Here is a 25,242-nt window from a genome sequence, read left to right on the forward strand (position 1 = left end):
GATCATCCTTATTGACTGTGGTTTTTCTATATGATTATGTCATATAGAAAAGTCCAGAAATCAAAGTGCCTGGGCAGGGGCAGCTTATTCAAAAACCCCACAGAAATGGAACCAACATATATGTTGGTACTAATTTGCCCCTGCAATTATTTGGAGCAAGATGGCTTTGAGAGAAGAATATAATTCAAATGAAAACAGAAGTTAGGAGAGTCATCTAACTGCACTCTTGATTGTAATAAAACACTTCTTACCTGGGGCCCATGATAGGGAGTAAATAACCCCTTCATTACCCGGGGAGGTGTAGACAGCAGTTAGTGTGTTTATGTCCCAGACTTTGATAGTGCCATCAAAAGAAGCTGTTGCTAAAAGATTGGGATCATCAGGTTTGAATTTGCAGTCAAAGATCGTTTCCACATGTCCCTAGGAATGCAGCGTAGAGAAGTCACAACTACTGAGGAAGATTCATGTTACTAATAAACAAACTACAATGTATAGTCAAGGTAACATATGTACTACAGTTTCCAAATATTTATATAAAAATATATATATTATATATGTATATATACATGTATATACAAAATCAGAATCACTGTTGTGGTTGAATGTTCTCTACGCTGTTATTACTATACTCTTTTGTACAGACCTAGATTTTATTCAACCACAATGCCTCCAATCCGCAACTAAATACAAAGATGTTAAAAAAAGAAAAAGAACGCAAAACGTATCTTTTCTGATATTCATATACAGGATACCATGCTAGAAATTCATAAAGCAATTAACTATTAATGTTTATTATGTCATTCTGGAAATATAATAAAAGACTAAGATGAAATTGAAACTATAGGTCCTTAAATGCAAATATTCTCTTTTTTATACCAATGACATACTCCAAAAGAACTTCATGATTTTGGCAGAAATAAGAAGAACCCAGCATAGCCTTGATTTTTAGTCTTGTTCAAAATTTTCTAACAACTTTATTCTTTGAAAATTATAAGGAAAAAAAATCACTATCTCTTCTGACTGGCAGGCATTATTTTTTTTTTTTAAGATTTTATGTATTTATTTGACAGAGAAAGACACAGCGAGAGAGGGAACACAAGCAGGGGGAGTGGGAGAGGGAGAAGCAGGCTTCCCGCGGAGCAGGGAGCCTGATGCAGGGCTCGGTCCCAGGACCCTGGGATCATGACCTGAGCTGAACGAAGGCAGATGCTTAATGACTGAGCCACCTAGGCGCCCCTGACTGGCAGGCATTATTAAAGTGAAAACAAGCCACTGAAATAATTTAGAATCAAGGAATATCTTAGTTTTTATAAGAACTCTCGAATTACATAGTTTTCTAAATAAAATATTTTAATATGAAGACACACACTCAATAGAAACTCTACTGAACTTAGATTGCATGATTTCTTCTTTGCTAATATAAGTTTTTATAGATTTAAACGTATTCTTATATTTTTCTCCCTTCCTTTTCATAAATTTTTTGGAAAGTAAATGATAATTTGAAGTACAGGAGAGCTGACCACACTGGAAAAGAGTTTATATAAAAAGTTTACATGGAAAGAAAATGAAATAATCTAGAGAATATCTACAAAAGGGATATTTAAAAATAAGCTACACATTGTTGCAAAAATTTTTTGGCCATATTTCAAATTTTTCACTCGAGGACAAAATTAAATTTGTCCTAAAATGATACAGTATTACTTTCTTTCCCTCAATTATTTTACAAGGGTTAAGTATAGCTCTATATTCCTTTTCTAAGTTTTTCTACAAAAAAACAACCAACACTTAAAAGTTTTTTAAATGCCTAGATGAGTCTAATGCAAACCTGTAAAAAATAAAAAGGCATTTTTATGCAGTCCGAAATAGGGAGATTTAAAGAAGCTGATTCTTGACAAATATCAATTACAACACCATATACATTATTGCATGCCTTCATTCATTCACAGATTCATTCATTCAACAAAACTGAATAAAGTCTTGCTATGTGCCAGGTACTATTTTAGGTGGTTAAAGCACAGAACAAAATCAGTCAAAAATGTGAGTCCTCAGTGAGGTTGTATTCTAATTTATATGGAAGCTTAATGATCATGAGAACAAAAGTTTACAGAATCACAGAATCACTGTACTGATTCGATAACAGCAATAAATCTTAGAAATCTTAGAAAATCTTAGAAAACACTGAACCCAACCTTGTTCATTTCACACATATGAACAATAAAGCTTGGAGTAACTGGCAGAGACGGACTTGTCCTTCCTCCTGAAAGAATATTTATTTCTCTTTTTGCTTCCAAACTATAGTACAGCAATGTAATTTTCCAGTACTATATGAAGGATCCAGGTGGTGTACAAAATACCAACCATGCAGAGTAATCATAAGCTAAATAAACATTAATATTGAAAGAAGTTTAAAACTTAGAATTTTAAGAACTGTCCTAGTTTCATCATCCATCATTCTGTACGTAATTCTAGAATGTTTCAGCCAACCAAGATAAAGTCCTAACACACAATTCTTTACGAGAATAACTTTAACAATCTCGGTGTGTAAGTAAAAGTAAACATCATGAGCTAACACAAAATAAGTGTTGTGTATAAAAGAAGGAATGACCGCAGACATACCAAGTCCCTGAGAAAATCCCACTTCTTGGCTCCCAAGTCGTACAGTCCAACCCCACCATCCAAGAAGCAGCATACTGCATGCCCGGGAGGAAGAGAAAATGCCTGATTCTGTGTCAGAGTTGGGGGCGAAACTGCTTCGCTTGTTGAGGACATATAATGATTTTTAGTTGGAGACTGGCTTGAAACTGAAAAAAGAAAAAAATAAACAAGTAAATATTTACACCAACAGCTTCCCATCAGCTGGAATGAAACCACAGGGTTAATTCATAAAGATGCCCCTCTGTTTTCTTTTATCCAGAATTTATATCAGTAAACCACGAGGCAAGAACCACAACTTCTGCCACAGAAGTCCTTCTGCAGCACGGCTAAAAATTATACATACGTATATGTAAAAGTGGATGTTATTTTGAAGAGATGTATAAAAGTGCAGGTGCAGCAAAATGGATGAAAATTAGTGAGGAACCATGGTATGTTGTGAATATTTGGATTCTTATCGCCCCATAAATTAAACCACAGCATGATTATTTTTTAATTAGAATCATTTTTTCAAAATGCTGACTAATGGCTTACTTCCCCTCTACACACACAAACATGCATGAGAATGTTTTTATTTTAAAGCTAATAACTCTCTTCCACTAATTTCCAATCCAATGAAAATAATTCTTTTTGAGGTTCTTTGTAATTCACTGTAATTTAGCACCCAAATTAAGAATCACAACTGCCTGACATACATTTGCATCTCAATGTTTCTCTCTTCTTCCTCGGGTTTATTTTCACTGTTCATTCACTTCCATTTCTCAATTTTAAATTATATTAATATGTCTCTCTGTATATTCTTTGTCTTGTCTTTTGTCTTCTCTCAAGAAGTTTTTCCTTAGAACGTGAATATTCTCTTGCAAACATAATTCAAAATAATGATACTGCTGGAAATGATCAGGCCAATCTATATTAATTACATAGAATAGAGATGAATATTTCCCAGTAAATTCTTTTTGATCCAAATATAATAAAGTCTTCCTTATTGCATTCTTTTGGATAACACTCATCTCTCAGAATCTGACAATGACAGGAAGTCCAAAGTAGCATAAACTACTAATAACAAAAGAGGCATTTGGTTCAATAAAATACTGCTGACAGTTTCATTAAAATTAGCATCTTCCATGGCTGGTTCCTCTAATATTTTAATTTGTTGACATTATGGGTGGTGTTGATACCTTATACGCACCTATGTATCTGTCATTTATCTTTTTAAAGGATTTGGTGAGTATGTCTACATCTAAAATTTTTCATTTTCACATAATTTTTCTTATTTCACACTTTGTTACTTTAAAAAATTGGAAGGAAAAAAACAAGATGTCTAATAATAGTTATCCTGAAAGGATTTGCTTTAATAATGATAAGATTGGTATGTGCTTCTTTATATTTTTGGTTTTTCCTCTAATGGGCAGAGGCCACTCTTGTAATAAGAAAAAAAAAATACGAGAAAGAAGAGAATCTATAAAATTTCAGTCATCCCATGTTTAAGAAAAATTCAAATTCTAAACTTCCCCCCAAATTCCAGAGTCTTTCCTTTATTGCTTAAGTGTATTTTATTTTTTTCTTGATTAGAGAAGCAATAAAAGGTAATCAGAAAAAAAAGTAGACAAAAATAAAGAATATCCAAAAGAGCAACTACTAATCAGTGACATCTGGTATTCAACCATGGAATATATGTTCCAGATCCTATATTTCAAATATTTAGGTTATTTCAACTTTGTTATAAACCCTCCAGATTGTAAAAGAGCCACACTTAAAACATAAAGTCTCCTATTTCAGATCAATTTTATTTGATCTATTACTCTTGATATTTCTTATTTTCACCAAAATCATGCTTCATTTTCCCTATGTAGATAATTTGAGATTATCTTAATATCCTCATTTATTAGCATTTTAAAAATATAACTTGGCTCTAAATATTTTCAACTTAGTAATATTAGATATTATGTGGCCTTGATAGCTCTTTAGTACACATTGTCAAAGACCATTTTTTAAAACCTGCTTTTCAGTAGCATATAGTATTTGGTATGTTTCTTTTTTCTTTTTCTTTCCAAGTTTTTATTTAATTTCCAGTAGGCTAACATACAGTGTAAATTTATTTTTTTACTATGTTCAGTTGTATATCACCATATCAGTCATTTTATTTGATAGCAGTAAATCTGACATTTTAAAATATTAAATGTTGATGATTTTTTACTTACATTTTTTTCTTGGAGGAGAATTAAGTACATGTAAGCAGTGAAACCCTGTTTTCTTTAATTTAAAATTATCAATAGGTGTTGTTCTTGAAACATTCCAAATGCGCAAAACCCCCACTTGAGAATCTAGTCAGATCAAGAAAAAAGCATTATATTAACTAGTTTTATTTGAAACATAAAATGCCCAGACACAAAAGTAGTAACAAAAACTTTAACTTGCAAGATTTTACTAACATTCTTCAAACAATATCGTACAATAACCCAAAGAAACAGGTGAAATGCTATTCATCCTTTAAATGTTTGGCTTATTTTGCTTTTTTCTGTTCCAAATCCTTTCCTAGGGTTAAGGACTGTCTGCTTTGGCGGCTTCCCCCTACAAAGATCATTATCAGAGTCTGATCACAAAAAAAGCACCCCACTGACACCTTTGCTCTAGGGAAGCCAGCTACAAAAAACTTTGCACCTCTAACATTAAATAATATTTTGTCTTTTGAAATGTACATAAACTGCCCCTTTGCTCACCTGCAACCAAGACTACCTGACATACCAAAAAACCAACTAGAAAGCTCCCCGACTTCCTGAAAATCCCACCTCTTATATAGAAGCTGCTTTGGGAAACTTTCTGGCAGTTCCTCCAGTGATTAAACAGTTACCATATGACTCAGCATCTCTACTCCTACACATATACCCAACAGAATGATAAACATTATGTCCACACAAAAACCTCTACACCGACATTCAGCACAGCATTATTCCTAATAGCAAAAAAACCAAAAAAGTGGAAACAAGGTAAATGTCTGTCAACTGATAAGTGGATAAACAAAATCTGGCATATCCATACAATGCAATATTATTCATCCATAAAAAGGAATGAAATATTCATACACACTACAACATGGATGAACCTTGAAAACTTTATGGTCAGTCCGACACTTGTACTGAATGATTTCATTTCTATGGAACGTCCAGACTAGGTACATCCACAGAGATAGAATGTAGGTTAGCAGTTAAATACACACATGTGTGCACCTGGGGCCATGGAGAGGGGTTCATGAAGAGCGACTGCTACCAGCTACCGAGTCTACTGGGGGCATGACAAAATGTCCCACAGTGAGGTCATGGTGATGGGTGTACACCTTTGTGACTACAGACACCACTGAACCATATGCTTGAAAGTTTTGGGCGCCTGGGTGGCTCAGTCGGTTAAACGTCTGCCTTCGGCTCAGGTCATGATCCCAGGGTCCTGGGATAGAGCCCCACATCAGGCTCCCTGCTCTGCGGGGAGCCTGCTTCTCCCTCTGCCTCTGCCTGCCACTCCCCCTGCTTGTGCTCTCTCTCATCCTCTGTCAAATAAATAAATAAAATCTTTAAAAAACAAAACAAAATGCTGAGTTTTATGGCATGTGAATTTTAACTCAGGAACAATGATAATATATTTTAAATGTTCCTGCCTGTCATTAATTATATCATACAAAATGACAGGCAATTAAGCTACGTAAGACTCCATCTATATCCATGAGTAATGTAAGTGCTTAAAGAAGTAAAGAATTTCTTCAAGACAGTTGTGAGGATAAAGACTCTGTTATTTCACATTAAGCAAATATGGGAAGTATTTATACAGTAGCTGAAAGTACTCAAGTCTTTCAGAGACCTCTCTCTTGCATCATCCTAAGAAACCAGTAGAAGGAGTTATTTAATTTCTAATTACTAGCTTAAGTACTTATCTTCCCATCCCCTGTCACTTCTTAGCTTTACTAATTGTCTCATGACTGGGAAACCAAGAAGGAGCTTCCTTTCAAGCCATGATGATAAACCCCACTTTCATTTCCAACTTAGATAGAAAATGCCTTGGTCTAATTAGGTACTCATGGTCACTGACTGTCCAAATTATCAGTGAGGCTAACAGAGCTCCCATCTAGATCAATGTTTTTCTAGTTAGTACTTTTACTGTCATCCTTCCATGACTGAAACTGAATTATCTTTGTCTTCTACACACAAACACAAAAACCTGAGCACATGTGTGCACATACACAATACAGTCCAATTTATAACCAGAAACCTGGAAAACTGGGCCTTAATTTCATATTTATTTGTCATTATGTTAATGACATACAGTATAAATAAAAGTAAACTAGGCATTTACTATAATAAATGATAGTATTGGGTATTAATACATTTTATACAAAATTAACCAATAAAAGACTATAACTTCCCTGACTCAGAGAATAAACACATATTTAAAACTTTGGGGAATAGGGTAAACTTACCCCCAGTTACAAACGTCCCAGGAGCACTGGGAACCCAGGCCAAACACTGAACAGAAGCTGCTGCACTGGGAAAATTAAATGTTGTTATGCAATAAAGTGATTCCGAATCTAGCAGGCGAATTCCAAAATGCATATTAGCCACTAGGAGATAATCGGTAGACAGTGGGTCCCATTCCAGGGCTGTCACTGGATCTTCCTCATCTGTCCCTTCAAGAGATTCAGGTCTCAGAACATGTTTCTGACTTTTATTACCTATTAAAATATAAAGAAAAAGATTTTAAACAAAATGCTCAAAAGAAAATCAACAACTGAGGTCATACTAATTTCCTCTTTGCACATCCCTGGTCTCTGAGAGTACTGGGAACAGAGATCTGGCCTTTGTGTGCAGAGGTCCTAAGTGACACAGGAGTGCAGGGATCCGGATGAGATGAAAGTCAGACTGAACTGCTCTGCTCTGGCCATCTCTGGTGCCCTAAATGTTACTGAAATGACAAAAGAAAAAGACGCACGTAAACAATACCCAGGCTCATGTCATCAACTACAATTTCCACTGAGTTGCAGCAGTGTGGGGATAGGGAAGTGCTTACCAAGAGGAACACCCTGTTGTGGTTAAAAGCACAGACTTTGTAGCCGACTGCCTGGGTGCACAGCCTCGTTCCACCACCGACTAGCTCTGTGCTCTTGGACAAGACACTGAATCTTTGTGCGCTCAGTGTTTTATTTGTACAATGGAGAACATAACAATACTTAGCTCATAGAGTTTTGTAAAAGAGTGAGTTAGTCACTTCAAGTGCTAAGAACAGTAAGGCCTGTTATAAGCAGCATATCAATATTTACGGTCCCCCCTTCCTCATGCATCACAGCAGTGCTCAGAAGCATAACTCACTCCCGACAACCAGTACAAAGAAGGCGGACAGAAAAATAGGGACATAAAACATGTGGAATTAAATGAAGCAAAGGATTATCAAACAACCCTCTTGTTCCTTCCAAATTTAGACACAACTGGCAATGGGGGAAAAAATGCTTCTGCTGATACACTACATGGGGCACCAATTAACCGGCCTCCCATTCCGAGGAAAGGCAGCAAGACAACGGTATTCAGACCACAGTCTTCACAGAACCAACTCCTCCTGAGGATTATAAACGCCACCAGAAGTGTTTACTAAACAATAACCCAACTGAGAGATACCATAGCTCCTTCTGTAATATCACCATTACATACTGTTTTTCAACATATCAGATTATAAAAGCAAAAAAATAAATTTCCTTGGATTTATAAGCTATTTATAAAATGAACTGAAAACCTTAAACAGTTTCTGGGTTGGGATTAAATTTGTCAGAATACATTATTCTTTATGATGTTGATCTTACATTTTATTTAGAATTTTTGCATATAAAATCATAGAAGGTACATGTGATGTTTCTTTTATTTGGCTTTATCAAATTCCTGAAATCCTCATCGAGAAAAGTTTGCTTCTTCTTTCCCAAAATAAGTATCTGCCAAATTGCTATTTGATCTAACAAACAGTAATATTAATACAACAAATCATTACAAGTCAGAGAGAGACCGAAAAATGATCAACCTAAGTTATACTAAAGCCATTTCTTAAGTAATTTTCAGGTATCTGCATGTGCCAGTTAACGTCAATGGTTTATGAAAAATATTCCAGAATGTGAAAAAAAATAAAAACAACCCACTAACACAAACGTGGGAAAATCTGCAATGCAAATGCTATGGTATCTAAATCATGTTGCTTGAAAGCCCATGCTTAGTCAAAATGATTATGAATTACAGCCACGGTTTTCTGTTCAGTCTAGTAACAACATTTTTATTATAAAAAATAGAAAACTAGGGGCGCCTGGGTGGCTCAGTCGTTAAGCGTCTGCCTTTGGCTCAGGTCATGATCCCAGAGTCCTGGGATCCAGTCCCGCATCGGGCTCCCCGCTTGGTGGGAAGCCTGCTTCTCCCTCTCCCACTCCCCCTGCTTGTGTTCCCTCTCTCGCTGTGTCTCTCTGTCAAATAAATAAATAAAATCTTTAAATAAAAAAAATGATTAATTTAAAAAAAATAGAAAACTAAATCTATAAAATTTTACAGCCAACCATTAGAACAGCTGATAATACTTTCATTATTTTATATTATTTATTTTTATTTATGTTCTATTTTATTTTTTCTTTTGAAAAAACTTTTTTTTAGATTTTATTTATTTGAGAGAGACAGAGATAGTGAGATAGAGAGCACAAGTGGGGAGGAGAGGGAGAAGCGGGCTCCCCACAGAGCAGAAAGCCCGATGTGGGACTCGATCCCAGGACCCTGGGATCATGACCTGAGCCGAAGGCAGACGCTTAACCGACTGAGCCACCCAGGCGCACTCTATTTTATTATACAAATATCAGGCAACTTGTGTTGTCAGATACGACAGAAGCATTTGAGAAGAATAAGTCAATAAGAAGGTAAGGTTGATAATTTCTGCACAAAAAACAAAAACTAGGGGCGCCGGGTGGCTCAGTTAGTTAAGGTCTGCCTTTGGCTCAGGTCATGATCCTGGGGTCATGGAATGAGTCCCACATTGGGCTCCCTGATCAGCGGGGAGTCTGCTTCTCCCTCTCCCTTTGCCCTCCCCACCTTGTATGCATTCTCTATCTGCTCTCTCTTTCAAATAAATAAATAAAATTTAAAACAAAAAACAAAACCAAAAAACCATAACCAAAAACCAGGGCAAGGGAAAATTGGGGTTTAAAAATGAAATAATGAAAAAAAAATTAAAAATAAATTAAAATGAAATAATGAGGTAGTATATAATCCACATAGCTGTTCAAATTTTGATTTTGAAACCAGTGGCCAAAGCAAAGAAGAAAAAAAATCATGAAAGGTTACATAACTCACCGTGTCCATAGGATAAAAATAAAACAAAAAGACAAAAAAAAAAAAAAAAAAAGTGCTCAGGAGAAACACTTTTCCCAGAACTGAGACCAAAATTACAGGTCTCCTGTGTGTTTTCAAAAAGGGAATGCAGTATGACACAGGGAATATCATCAACATTTCTAAAATAAAACCATGCAAATTTGATTCATGCACATCCTTGGAATAACACAAAAATCAATTCAATGAAAACATTTCTATTATGAAAATAAAAAAAACTTCTGATGACCTAGCTTTGTCCAAAACTATAATTTTAAAATAGCTAGAGTAGTTTTCTAGTGATTTTGGCTCTAGAATCCTCTGTTCATTGGTGAATTTTTACATGAAAATCCAATACACAAATATAGAATAAAGTGGTGCTTTTCAGACTGAAAGGGAGAAGGCATAAAAGGCAGCAACATCACCTCCGTGAATATTTCCTTTTTTTCCCTAGAGAGATAAAGACCGGACAGCAGAGAGCTTGAGGTCTTAGGCTCCTGCAAGAACCTGGAGGACATAAATTCTATCTTGTTACATAGAGATAGAATAATCTGTTGTGCCAATAAAGGTGACCACTCCTTAGGAAAAGTAAAAAGCATAACATCAGTATTAATGCTAACAGTCTCAAAGCTTCAAACTCGCAATGCAGAATGTAACATCAGAATAAAAAGTAGTATTTCCTTTATGACCCGTTAGCTCATGTATATGCAAAAGGAAAATACATGGCAGGATTTATACCTTCCCTAATGTTTTGTATATATTCATTGCTAAACATCCTATGGAATAAATGAGGCCAGCAAGTCTGTACGGGGTTGTTATGGGTTGAATTGTATCCCCCCAGAAGATGTTGAAGTCCCAACCTCCAAGGATCTGTGAATGGGACTTTATTTGGAAATAGGGTATTTGCAGATGATAAATTAAGATGAGGTCATGAGGGTGAACCATAATCCAGCATGACTGTGTCCTTATAAAAGAGAAATTTGGACACAGAGACCTGCATGCACACGGGGAGAATGCCATGTGAAGACTGATGCTAGGCCTGACACAAGCTAAGGAAGGACCAGAAGCTAAGAGACAGGCCTGTTGCCTTCAGAGGGCCTTGCTGACAATTTGATTTCATATTTCTGGTCTCTAGAACTGCGAGACAACACATTTGTTGATCTAAGCCACCCTGTATGTGGAACTTTGTTAGGGTAAGCCCTAGTAAATGAATCCATGTGTGGATCCATAAAAATAACACTTGATTGATAGGGGTAGAGATGCACAAACTACTTCATTTAATAACTGGAAGATGAGTTATGGGAAAATGATGGCCTCTTCTGGAAGTCATAGGTCAGATGTTGAAATATAATACATTCCACTCTGACTTAAACCCACAAAAGGGAGACACAAAGGGCAAAGGAGGTCTTTATGCCTCCCTATCCTTTCAATGCCAGAATAAGCATAAAATGTCTCAATGTTTTATATTTTAGATACATGATACAATGTCTCAATGTCTTAGGACTTAACACATTCAAAAATACCTAATTAAAAAAATGCCTAATAATAATAAGGCAAAAAAAGAAAGCCATAGTCAGTAAAAAAGAGATGGTCACAGTGACAAATTATGAAATATGAGTAATATCTAGAATGAAATTTGGACCAAAGTAAGTGCACACTCCTCATTATCCTCTTGAGAGCTCAGCAGCACAGACTCCTCAAAAAGAAAGTATCACAATCCTTATGAAATCTCTGGGTGCAGGCTGGCTGGGGAGTAGTGGGGAGTCCCTAACAAGATCTGGTTACACCCCCAGACCGCAGAGAATCAAGAGGAGGAAACACACAGCACACAGCCATCCTGACTGTCCCTAAATCCCCCCACCCCAGGACTGAGCAAGACTGCTGTAGATCAAGAGCTCAGGAGGGAAAAGAAGTGGTATGCACCAGATCAAACAGAGAAAGTCTGTGAATGAGGTCACTTAACCATGAGCCTAATGACTAACTATAAAACAGAATTTTCTCCCAATGCAGACAGAGGACAGAACAGATTGGGTGGGGGTGTCTGAGACAACAAATCCAAATGAAGCAGAAAACAAGCACAGATCCCTCCCCACTCCAACTTAAAACAAACAGATAAAACTCTCCCCAAGTTACATTAGTATAACCAGAAGGAACAAGAGGATATGCACAAAGAGCAGAGGGGAGGTGGCAAAGAAGTATAATTATTATCTTTCTTTACGAAGTAAAACAGTAGATCCTGTTTGAAATGTATTTGAGATAAAATGGCACCAAAATATCAATGTTTTATATATCATTTTATTTTTACATCTGAAAAAAATCTCTTCATCTTTACTATATAATATAATCAGGGAGTGATATCCCATCACCTTTGACATATTTTTTAAATTAACATATAATGTATTATTTGTTTCAGGGGTACAGGTCTGTGATTCATTAGTCTTACACAACACATACCCTCCCCAATGTCCACCACCCAGCCACCCCATCCCTCTACCCCCCTCCCCTCCAGCAACCCTCAGTTTGTTTCCTGAGATTAAGAGTCTCTTATGGTTTGTCTCCCTCTCTGGTTTCATCTTGTTTCATTTTTTCCTCTCTTCCCCTATGATCCTCTGCCTTGTTTCTTAAAATTCCACATATCCATGAAATCATATATAATTATCATATATATCATTTTTTAATGTTAGAAAGATTTAAGAAATATTTATTCAAATTTTTATAATTTCTTCTGTTCAACTTCAATTTCTTTTTTCTTCTATTAGTTTCAGATAAATTGGATGTGATACATTTTGTGAAAGTAGTGATCTTAGTCCTAAAAAGCACTTTTATCCATCTATCTAGCAAGTCAGGAGTCACATACATCAACAGAGATGCCAGATGGCTAAAAGCATGTTTCTCAAATGGTAGCCATACTACTTTTGAGTGGAGAGCTATTCTGGTAATTTTCAGATCTCCCCATTACACATTTTATCATTGTTTAAATTGAAAAAATAAACATAAATTAGTTCCTCAGACCCGTTCATTCAGCTAGATTAAGTAACTGATGGGGGAATCCAAAGATTTATTGTTCCTTTCTATCTCAAGTTCAAAGTCTTTGCTAAGGACCTATGATATCACAATGGTATTTTACAAACAGGTGGGAAAATATTTTTGAGAAGTATTAGTAAGTCATCATATTCCTCTGCTGTATGTCCTTAATTCATTCGGGTCATTTTTCTTAGTAAATGTACAGAAATAAACAACTGACTTAAAGTAAAAATATTGGGCAAATGACTGGATTTGGGTTAACTCAAAGTACAATCTGCACAGCTGAGTTAAATATATTACAATAAAACTTACTTCATGGTGCTGGATATTATTTGCACAACTATTATTTTAAAATTAAAATATTGTGAACTTTGGCTGTATGCTGTGTAAACAAGAAATCACATAGGGTAAGAAAAAGAAACCTGACTAAATTAAATTCTTACCTGGCTGAAAAATTGACAGACTTCCATCAATATGACCAAATACAACTTTCCCCTTTTTCTGGGTGTGCCATCTGAATATACAGATATCAGACAAGAAGCCATGTGCTTCCTTGTGCACAGTCACCCCACTCTCTGGGCCTGAGATGGTCCAAATGAACAGTGGTCCTCTGTGGGAAACAAAAGCCACGGCGTCACCTGCGTTCCAGCACCAGCTAAGAGAGGCAGGCATCCCTAGAAGAAATAAAATACAGATACGTAACAGAGCCGTGAGGAAGAAGATGTACCATTAAATAGTATTTCCATTGCACATTTCTAAAGCAACTTAAACTATAAGAATAGGCTTGTCGTTTAAAAAAATATTACTACCTTCCTAGTTGGGAGTCGGACTTATAAAGTGACCCTAAAGACTACAGGCAACATATGTAGGGTGCTTCCATAATGAAAGGAAAAGTACCTCATTAGGTTTAAAACTACTAATTATCATAATATGCTTCACAGATGCAGACATTTATAGAGTTTTTTCTTTCAGAAACTACATAGTAAAGCAATAAATTCTTACTAAGTTTTTGTGTAGACTCGTAGACATTCTAGGTATACAAGTTAATATGGTATACAATTCCTGCTTTAAAGGATCTTAAATATAAGATATAAATATAATACCTTGGGAAGATAAGGATTATATAAATGAAAAGTTAAATGCAACTATAGGGATTTAATAACAATAAAATTAATGCTACAATCTATGTTCTATCAGGGTTTAGATTCAAATCTTAGTGCTGCTTCAGATGAACTAAACAAGTAATTTTACCTCTTAAACCTGTCTTCTCATCTATAAAATGGATATAACCAAAAATAGCTGAACACCTATTCCACATGAATATTAAGAAAGGAAATATAATCATGCATGTAAAAGACCCTTTTAAACTATAGGAGAAATACAAAAGTTAATTGTATTCCCCTCACTATTACTGTGATCAAATAAATCATATATAAAATAAGTGTTATGGTAAATTTATAACTCAAGACAGAGATTATGAATCTCCCAACACAGATACTTTAAACAAATCCATCAGAATCAGCAAACTGAATATGCACATCAGCTCATATGGAATTCGGGCCCAGGAATCTATTTGTAACAACGTATTCCAGGGGTGCCTGGGTGGCTCAGTCGGTTAAGCCTCTGCCTTCGGCTCAGGTCATGATCCCGGGGTCCTGGGATCGAGTCCCTCATCAGGCTCCCTGCTCAGTGGGGAGCCTGCTTCTCCCTCTTCCAGCTTCCCCTGCTTGTGCTCGTGCTCTCTGTCAAATAAATAAAATCTTAAAAACAAAAACAAGGTTTTCCAAATGATTGTGACATTCAGAAAGGTTTGTGAACTGTTGGGCAACGGTCCTGGAAAGAAGCTGGATTTGAATTATACTTTGAGGAAGCAGCAGAGTTTAATGTATGGGATAAGTACTATTTCCCAGGAAGAGGAAGTGCTATAAACAAAGATACAGAGTTGAAAGTTGTTCATTGACAGTAAATTCAATTTGTGTCCTTAATGCTCCAAGAGGCAGAAACCAGAAGCCTAACGCCTAGTTCAGGGCCTGACATAAAATGGTAACTCCGTAAATATTTATAGAAGGAATGAATGTGTCCATGAGTAAGGCCAATAAAAAGCTGATATGGTGGGCACCTGGGTGGCTCAGTTGGTTAAGCTGCTGCCTTCAGCTCAGGTCATGATCCCAGGGTCCTGGACCAAGCCCCGCGTCAGGCTCCCTGCTCAGTGGAGAGCCTGTTTCTCCCTCTCCCTCTGCCTGCCGCTCTGCCTACTTGTGCTCTCTATCTCTCTGTCAAATAAATAAATAAAATCTTTAAAAAATATATGTGGTTTTAGAATACATTAACAGAAGTAGAATTTCCCAATAAGGGATGAGATACTCTGAATGGGTCAAACCACCATCGCACCCCTGAAGAAAGCCACTAGAACGCGGGCTCTCTGAATGCATGTCTCCAGAGAGGCAGCAAGGAAGAGAAGGGACCAGAAACAATGTCATTTGGTTGAAACAGAAAAGGCTTCTATAATGGTTTATTATTTCTAAGTACTTCTAAGAACTCTGTAAAATATCAACTCATTTAATTCTCCCCAAAATATTCTAAGATGGGTAGGCAGTACTATTATCCATTGGGAACAATGTTTTGGGGTGTTTTTTCTGAAAGGATATTATCAAGTGGGATATTTTTCAACCTTATGAAAATTTAACATTTTATATTTAAACAAACTAATACTTGTTTTAAATAAAATTTTTATTACTGTGGAAAACAGAATAATGAAAATAAAAAATACAGAGGCAAGTTCAAGTTCTAATACTGATTTTTAAAAAAGGTTGACTAAATGCAAATTTCTACTTTGCTTAAGCTGGATTCTGAAAAGAAGAAACAGAGTCTAAGACATTTCAAAGGGAATTACTTACAATGAAAATAACCAAAATATTCATAATATTTTTGCAAATACAGCTTTCAATTTTCAAAGTAAGAAGATATTTAGAAATGGCATGAGGAACTTATTGTAAAGCCTCTGAAAATTTTCAAAGGAAAGGAAGATACGTAAGGAAAGGAAAAATACGTAAAAGTGATCAAAACTGTTATCATAATTATTTAATAATTCTACAAATGCTAATGAAAAAACTTTTTTTAGGATTTAGCTATTTTTTAATTTAAATTCAATTAGCCAAGGTATAGTACATCATTAGTTTTTGATATAATGTTCAATGATTCAACTAATGAAAAAGTCTTATTTAATTGTATCCTCTGTGGCAAAAAAAGCTATGGCGCACACAGCTAATGAATAAAAAACTCTTCCATCATGAAAAGATGTGATGCATATGGTATTTGATGACAAATCAGTCGATAAACTAGGTGATAATACAATAATATACTGTCTAATCTGTACCTACCATAACATTTAGAAAATGTTGCTATGCAGTTATAGTCTAGTATAGATTTTGTGTGATAACTTCGTAAGAACAATGACATCATGTAGCATTTAAGGAGTATTTATTGTGTTACCTAAAATTAATTTCACATAAAGCTGAATATAAAGTATTGAGAAAATGTACTATTGACCATTAAAAACAATAATGGAAAAACCTGTAGGATTTGTGATTGGTAGAGAAACAGGTATGACTAGAAAAACATGAAAAATCTTGATTGAGGCTATCAATTGCTGTTTCTACATCACAAAGCCTTGTACCAAAAGTATTTTGGCTTTTTCTCACTGACGTATTGAAAACCTTAAGGAAAACCATTACATGAATGGAAGCTCACTGAATAACTTTAAAAAAATTTTTGCTCAGAGATGGGAGCACACTGCCCACTATCTACTACTGAAGCTCAGTGGTTGTTGCAAGTGAAAATAAGCAGCAGATTATATGAGCTTGGGAATGAGATGCACATTTTTCTAGTTGAAAAATTAAACTTGTTTGGCAAATTTTTTTTTTTAAGATGAAAGTTATGTAACAAAATTGGTTTATTTTACTGGTATTTTCAATATTCCTAATGACCTAAATTTGAAAAGACAAGGAAAAAGAAATATACTAAGTATGCTGAGCATATCCAAAGGTTCCAAAAGGCATTATTATTATCTGGGAAGCAAGATTTACATATAATTGCCTATGAATTCTCAATATTGTTGCTACATACCGAAAAGAACATTATAAAGAAGCTGAACAAAATAAAGTTAGCGAGACTGTCACATCTCAGTTTTCTGTCTCAAAGTTATAACCAGTAATTGTGAGAGGAACAACCGCCATGAAAAACACATCCAGCAGGAGCTTGCAAAATCATAATTAATAACTGAGACACCCCTGGCACTCAAAAAGGGACTGAATTATTGTGACATCTAACACAGAAAAATGGTAACTTCATCATTATCATGGGGTAAGAGGCTAGCTAGAAAGAGTGTAATAATATTCAATTCACTAAGACCTACTTGTGTGAACGAGGACTTTCTATCTTGACCCAATTAAAAATAAAAGAAAGAAACCAACTCAGCAGGGCCCTGATTACATGCGTAACACTGTCCGTGTATGTTTCAGATTGGAATAGAGTAATGAACAGGCTAGACCAATTGTCTCATTAAGAAAATCGTACCAATTATTTTTATATTTATTTTGGGAAGTTTTGTTATATTTACCTATTAATGAAATCATTTGGTATTGACTGTTTTAACTGATCGGTGCACTAGTTTCATGAAATTTTGTTTCAGTTTTATATATATGTACAATGAGTCAAGATACGAAATTTCTTACATAGATTTCCACTGGAAAGTTTGAAAAGCAGTACTTTAAAACCTGAGCTAATTTAAATAAAATATTTTGCTTATTAAAATAAAAATTTTGGAGTGCCTGGGTGGCTCAGTTGTTAAACATCTGCCTTCAGCTCGGGTCATGATCCCGGGGTCCTGGGATCGAGCCCCGCATCGGGCTCCCTGCTCCGCGGGAAGCCTGCTTCTCCCTCTCCCACTCCCCCTGCTTGTGTTCCCTCTCTGGCTGTCTCTCTGTCAAATAAATTTTAAAAATCTAAAATCACTTAGTAAAATAAACCCCAGTTATAAATATACCTTTTGTATTGTCGAGCTTAGCAATGACTTTTTGTTCTGCAACATTCCAAATGATCACTAAATTATCGGTACTGCCACTTGCAAACACATCAGGGTTATGTGGACACCAAGAGATAGCTGTGATTGTTTTTTTATGTTCAGACATAATTGCGTGAAGTTTGAATTCATTATAACGGTGATCCAACTAAAAAAAATATATAAATAAGACATTTTCAGTGCTTTTTAGATAACACACTTTTCATTAATAATCACATTTTTAAAAAGCTACATACATGAAAATTAGTACACCTAATAACATGATATGAACACATTTCAAGCCTTGGTCTACTTTCAAGTGTTAAGTGTATTCAATCAATATAAAGAAATCATTCTTTTAAGTTTTTATTTTAATTCCAGTTAGCTAATAGTGTTATATTAGTTTCAGGTGTACAATATAGTGATTCAACACTTCCATACATCACCAGTGCTCATCACAAGTGCACTTTGTAATCCCCATCATCTATTTCACCCATCCCCCTACACCCTTCTCTCCTCCATCAGTTTATTCTCTATAATTAAGAGTCTGTTTCTTGATTTGTCTCTTCCTCTCTTATTTTTCCCCTTCGCTTGTTCTGTTTCTTAAATTCCAAATATGTGTGAAATCATATGGTATATGTCTTTTTCTAACTTATTTTGCTTAGCATTATACTCTGTAGCTCCATCCATGTTGTTGCAAATGGAAAGATTTCATTTCTTACGGCTGAATAACATTCCATTGTATATATGGTCCACTTCTTCTCTACCCATTCATCAATCAACGGACACTAGCACTGCTTCCACAGTTTGGGTATTATAAATAATGCTGCTATAATCATAGTGGTGCATGCATTCCTTTGAATTAGTGTTCTTGTATTCTTTGGGTAAATACCCATTGGCGTGATCCAGAGATCCTAGGGTAGTTCTTTTTTAACTTTTTGAGGAACCTCCATACTGTTTCCACAGTGGCTGCACCAGTTTGCATTTCCATCAACAGTGCAAGATGGTGCCTTTTTCTCCACATTCTCGCTTTCTTGTGCTTTTTTATTTTAGCCATTCTGACAGGTGTGAGGTGAGATGTCATTATAGTTTTGATTTGCATTTCTCTGATAAGTGATGATGAGCAGAAAAAAGATCAGTTTTTAAAAATAAGAGAATTGAAATAAACAATTTTAAAACAAGTAAAAATAAATGTACATTTAAATGTACGTAATAATTCAGAGCTTTATTATATATTTTTTTAAAGATTTTATTTATTTATTTGACAGAGAGAGACACAGCGAGAGAGGGAATACAAGCAGGGGGAGTGGGAGAGGGAGAAGCAGGCTTCCTGCTGAGGAAGGACCCTGGATCATGACCTGAGCTGAAGGCAGACGCTTAACAACTGAGCCACCCAGGCGCCCCCAGAGCTTTATTATATTTTTAGAACTATATCTATTTATGAAGAAAAACCCCTTGGTTTTGGGATATTTTTTCTGTAATTTTTCAAATAGATTTAAATGAAAAAATTTAGGCTAAGAAAATAAACTATTGGGACTACAGCAAATTAAAAAGCTTTTGCACAGTGAAGGAAACCGTCACAAAATGAAAAGGCAACCTATGGAATGGAAGAAGATATTTGCAAATGACATATCCAGTAAGGAGTTACTATCCAAAACATATAAAGAACTTATAAAAATGAATACCAAAAAACCTCACAAATAATCCGATTAAAAATGGGCAGAAGACCTAAATAGACATTTTCCAAAGAAAACATACACACGGCCAACATTACTCAACATCACTCATCAGCAGGGAAATGCAAATTGAAACCAGAATGAGGTATCATCTTATACCTGTCAGAATGGCTAAGATCAAAAACACAAGAAATAACAAGTGTTGGTGAGAATGTGGAGAAAAAGACTATTGGTGGGAATATAAATTTGGACAGCCAACATGGGAACAGTATGGAAGTACGTCAAAAAATTAAAAATAGAAATACCACATAATCTAGTAATTTCACTACTGGGTATTTACCCAAAGAAAATGAAAACACTAATTTGAAAAGATATGTGTACCCCTATTTTTTATTGTAGCATTATTTACAATAGCCAAGATATGTAAGCAACTCAAGTACCCATCGATAAATGCATAAAGAAGTGTGTAGGGCGCCTGGGTGGCTCAGTCGGTTAGGCAACTGCCTTTGGCTCAGGTCATGATCCTGGAGTCCTGGGATCGCATCCCGCATTGGGCTCCCTGCTCGGCAGGCAGTCTGCTTCTCCCTCTGACCCTCCCCCCTCTCATGTGCTCTCTCTCTCATTCTCCCTCTCAAATAAATAAATAAAATCTTAAAAAAAAAAAAAAAAGAAGTGTGTGTGTGTGATAGAATATTACCCAGTCACAAAAAAGAATGAAATTTTGCCATTTGTGACAACATGATTGGAGGTAGAAGGTATCATGTTAAGAGAAATAAGTCAGAGAAAGACAAATATCATATCATTTCATTTACATGTGGAATCTAAAAATCAAAACAAGACAGAAAACCAGACTCAACTACAGAGAACATACTAGTGGTTGCCAGAGAGGAGATGGGTGGGGGGATAGGTGAAATAGATAAAGGGGATTAAGAGGTACAGGCTTCCAGTTATAAAATAAATAATTCATGGAGATGAAAAGTACAGCATAGGGAATATAGACAGCAATACTGTAAAAACACTGTAAGGTAACAGATGTTGACGACACTTGACGTCATGACCATGAGTAATGCACAGAATGGCTGAATCAATATGTTGTACAGCTGAAACTAATTTAACATTGACTTAGCTATACTTCAATAAAAAAATTGGGTTAAATAAACCAATTGCTCATTATTATATTATTAAGATGTCTGAAGTCTGCAGAGCAATATCACTGGGCCCATTTTCTGTTATTGCTTTTTGGATGGGGCATTATGTTGTGGTCTTGTATGTAAGCGAAAAAAAGAAATAGCCAATTTTCCTATTTCCTTTGTAAATGTGCCATTAATCAGTGAATTTTTCTTTCTAGCATTTTCAACATGTTTGCGATTATATAGTATATGCCATTTTGTTGTACCTGGCTTTTCCTTTTAATAATGAACCTTTCACAGTATTATGGAAGAGTGTTCCAAATCGTTATTGTATTAACTATTTATTACACCATTCTTTCTTCAACCATATACTTGCAGTAAAATCCTAACTGCAACACGGCCTTCGATGCCCTACATTATGAAACTCTGCTGTTTGCAAGGCTCACTTGGTATAGCATTCTTGCTTGTCCACTCTGACCTTCTTGTTTTTCTATTATAGCAAAATTATTTCTGCTTTAAAGCCTATGTTTGCTGTTCCCTTGGCCTTGAATGCTCTCCCCATCGATTTGCTCATGGTTATTCATTCTTTCCTGTCCAGGTCTCAGTTCAAAAATGCCTCTTTACAAAGGTATTTTCTGACCACAGTACCTAAATAAATTTACGCACCCACCCCCACCCCAAAACCTGTCCCATACTCTATCCTTTTTTTTAAATTGAGATATGATTGACATATAATATTAGTTTCAGGTATACAACATAATGATTTGATATTTGCATATATTGCTAAATGATCACATAAGCCTACTTAACAATCACCACACACAGTTATAATTTTTTTTCTTGTGGTAGATTTTAAGATCTACTCACTGAGCAACTTTCAAATATACAATACAGTGTTATTAACTACATTCAACATGCTGTACATTGCATCCTCATGACTTATTTAGTTTGTAATTGAAAGTTTGTACCTTTTGACTCCCTTTACCCATTTCACCCCCTGTACCCCCACCTCTGGCAACCACCAATCTATTCTCTGAATCTATGAATTCAGTTTTGTTTTGTTTTAGATTCCACATAAAAGTGAGATCATACAGTATTTGTTTTTCTCTGATATATTTCACTTAGCATAATGCCCTCAAGATCCATCCATGTTGCAGCAAATAGCAAGGTTTCCTTCTTTTTATGGCTAAATAGTATTCCATTGTATGCATATATGGATCACATTTTCTTTATCCGTTCCTCCATCAATGGACACTGGGGTTGCTTCCATGTCTCAGTTATGCTGCCGTGAAAATGCGACTGCATGTATCCTTTCAAATTAGTGCTTTCATTTCCTTCACATAAACACTCAGAAGTAGAATTGCAAGATCATATGGTAGTTCTGTTTTTAATTTTTTGAGAAACCTCCACAGAGTTTTCCATAGTGGTTGCACCAATATACATTCCCATCAACAGTGCACAAGGGTTCCCTTTTCTTCACATCCTCCCTGACATTTGTTATGCCTTGTCTTTTTGAAAATAGCCATCCTAATACCTATATGGTGATATTTCAGCGTGGTTTTGATTTGCGTTTCCCCGGTGATGAGTGATGCTGAGACTTCTTTTCATGTGTCTGTTGTCCATCTGTAAATATTCTTTAGAAAAATGTCTATTCCGATCCTCTGCCTATTTTTTAATCAGATCATTTGTTTAATTTGGTATTGCATCGTATGAGATCTTTATATGTTTTGGATATTAACCCCTTATCAGATATATTATATGCAAATATTTTCTCCCATTCAGTGGGCTGCGTTTGCATTTTGTTGATGATTTCCTTTGCTGTGCAGAAGGTTTTTAGTTTGATGCAGTCCCACTTGTTTTCGTTGCTTTTGTTTTTGGTGTAAATGACTCTAACATATTACCTGTTTTTATATCCTTTGTAGAACACATTTCTTCCTGCAACACCTATTTATTTATTTATTTGTTTAATGACCCCTCCCTGCCCCCGTCCTTACTAAGAATATGAATTCAATGAGAAGAATTTACCTGATTTGTTCATAGTTTCATTCCTAGTGCCTAGTGATACTTGGCCAACAGAAGAGATTCAGTTAATATTATTGAAAAAAAATGAGCCATTATGCTATTGTTTACCATTTAAGCAACTTTTTTTTGCTATCACAAAAAATGCTGTAGCAAACATCTTTATATAAAATTTTGACAAATGACCTAATTATTTCCTAAGGTTTTCCCTTCTATAATTTCTATATCTCTTACTACTTGAACTTCAGCTATTCCTGAACAACTTCAGATGAAAATATTATTAGAGATAACCAAGTACCAGTGGAGTTTTCATCTGATTAGTATTGCAGTTATAATAATCTTAAGTTGGCCTACTTAAATATATAAGTACATTTTCTGTACATTTAGGAATAGATTTGTAAGTTTTAAGTTATTCAGTGATTTAAGTTTATCTATGGTAAATACTGTGAGTGTGTCTAATGTATCTAACAGAAAAAACTGCTACATAAGTTAGAAATTCAGTGGAAGAGTCTATAAATACATGAAGAAGCTATGTTGCATATCAATGATCTTCACTGGCTTTACTATACAAATCATCCAAACAGTATCTTAAGCACAATATAGAATAGTTACAGGGATTAATTTATTAATACATTCCTATTATATTTACAATTCAGTATTATGAGTCTGTACTATTACTTTGAGTTGGACCATAAATCATTTTTAGAGTAGTTAATACAATATATTATTGCATTACAATTCAATGGTCAAAGGAAAAATTCTTACCACATTTACAAGTATCATTTAACAGTTCAGACAGATGTGATAATACCTCGGCATCATTATACAGACTGTGACAGACTATCAGACTCTGTACATTAACCCCAGGTATGATTTAATAACTATTCCCTTTGGAAATAACTATAACATTTTATATTTATGTAGCATAATTTTCAAAGCACTTCAATTTAGACAATGACATTTAAAAAATACTGATTAATGTAAGTTGAATGTTAATGTCACCATTTAATATAAATGTAATTTTCCATTTGCATACTTTGAAACAAGGTTTTACAGTGAACTCTGTAATGAACTATCACCTGAGTTTATTTAATTTCTAAATCAGGGTGATTTTTAATTTGTTTCGGTCTTTAATGACTCATACATTTTCTTCATAGGTTTTTTTATATTAATAATTTTAGCTCAATCTTCCTAAATATTCAAGTCATAAAATATCATCATAAAACTTAAGACACATGTGAACATAAAAAAAATTAAGTGCTGCCTTCGTCCATTCTCTGACTGTCCTTACTCCTTGGAGGAATAGTTTACCTAGACTGATACATTCTTCTTCTCTAAAAGGAAGTAAGACAAGAAGTTAGGGACTTAAGACTAAGAGAGAAATTTTGTAGGAGACCTTTGGGAGTGAGGAGCTTATGGGGACATGCAAAGTGTAAAGGAGGCAGATGGGAGGAAAAAGGGAGCAATTAGCAGGCTTGCTGCTGTCTTCTCCATGGGGCAATGGGAAGTGAAAAAATATGACTTATACTGAAACTGAGGTTGATTGCTGGGTGTTTCTATAACCTTGAGTAACAGACTACATAAAATCTAACTTGAATCTGTGTAAAATTAATGGGTTTATAGATTAATGCTATTATTTCCTAAATTTTCAATAAACTACACTATTGGTAATTAAAAGGATTTTTATTCCAGAATAATGCAATCATCTTTTTCACTATTAACTGAAATGAACTGGTGTTTCAAAACAACAAAAAATATATCATTCAAAAAGTATTTAACGAGTATCTATCAAATTCCAGAGAGTACAGAGTAACTTGAGAAATCAAAGGTGAGGAAGACTGATTCTGGTAAAGGGAAGCAGGCAGAGAGGCAGTCCGTTTTCTAAGGTCCTTTGCTAATGGGAAAGAGGAAAAAGCAGAATACGGACAAGAATTTATACACTTGAGCTGAGATTTGAAAGATGAGAAAACACTCTCTGAACAGGCAACACAGGCAAATGGAAAAATTAGTGTAAACAAAGGCAAGATATAAAAGAGTCTGAGATGTTTTGGAAAATACAATTAGCATGGTCTGCCCAGGGCACAAGGTGAGAGGAGATGGAGAAAGACATTGCGAAACAATGTCACACTATGAAGTTGGATGTTAATATGAAGGAACGAGAAGCAGCTGAAGATTGAAAATTGCAGATATGCATTACAGATGAATGACTACACTAATGTATAAATTAGAGGGAGTCAAAGTAGAGGCGAAGAAGATAGTAAGAGACTATTATAATAGTTTAGGTGAGAAGGCTTTATAAAGGTACAAAATGCTAG

The 25,242-nt window shown here is 35.2% G+C and overlaps 1 protein-coding gene across 4 annotated transcripts in view; it reads right to left on the minus strand.

Moving 5' to 3' along the window:
* WDR17 (WD repeat domain 17) overlaps positions 1–25,242 on the minus strand; it is a 105,214-nt gene that overhangs the window by 43,711 nt on the left and 36,261 nt on the right. For all 4 annotated transcript variants that reach the window (XM_035004297.1, XM_035004298.1, XM_035004300.1 and 1 more), the window contains 6 exons: positions 18,088–18,271; positions 13,487–13,717; positions 7,118–7,369; positions 4,854–4,976; positions 2,617–2,801; positions 252–420 (listed from right to left, as the gene is read on the minus strand). In XM_035004297.1, coding sequence (XP_034860188.1) covers positions 252–420; positions 2,617–2,801; positions 4,854–4,976; positions 7,118–7,369; positions 13,487–13,717; positions 18,088–18,271 — 1,144 coding nt within the window. The remainder of the gene's footprint in view (positions 1–251; positions 421–2,616; positions 2,802–4,853; positions 4,977–7,117; positions 7,370–13,486; positions 13,718–18,087; positions 18,272–25,242) is intronic.

Source organism: Mirounga leonina, unplaced genomic scaffold, assembly GCF_011800145.1.
Source record: "Mirounga leonina isolate KUSES-001 unplaced genomic scaffold, KU_Mleo_1.0 Mir_128, whole genome shotgun sequence".
In the NCBI taxonomy this organism is placed as follows: domain Eukaryota; kingdom Metazoa; phylum Chordata; class Mammalia; order Carnivora; family Phocidae; genus Mirounga; species Mirounga leonina.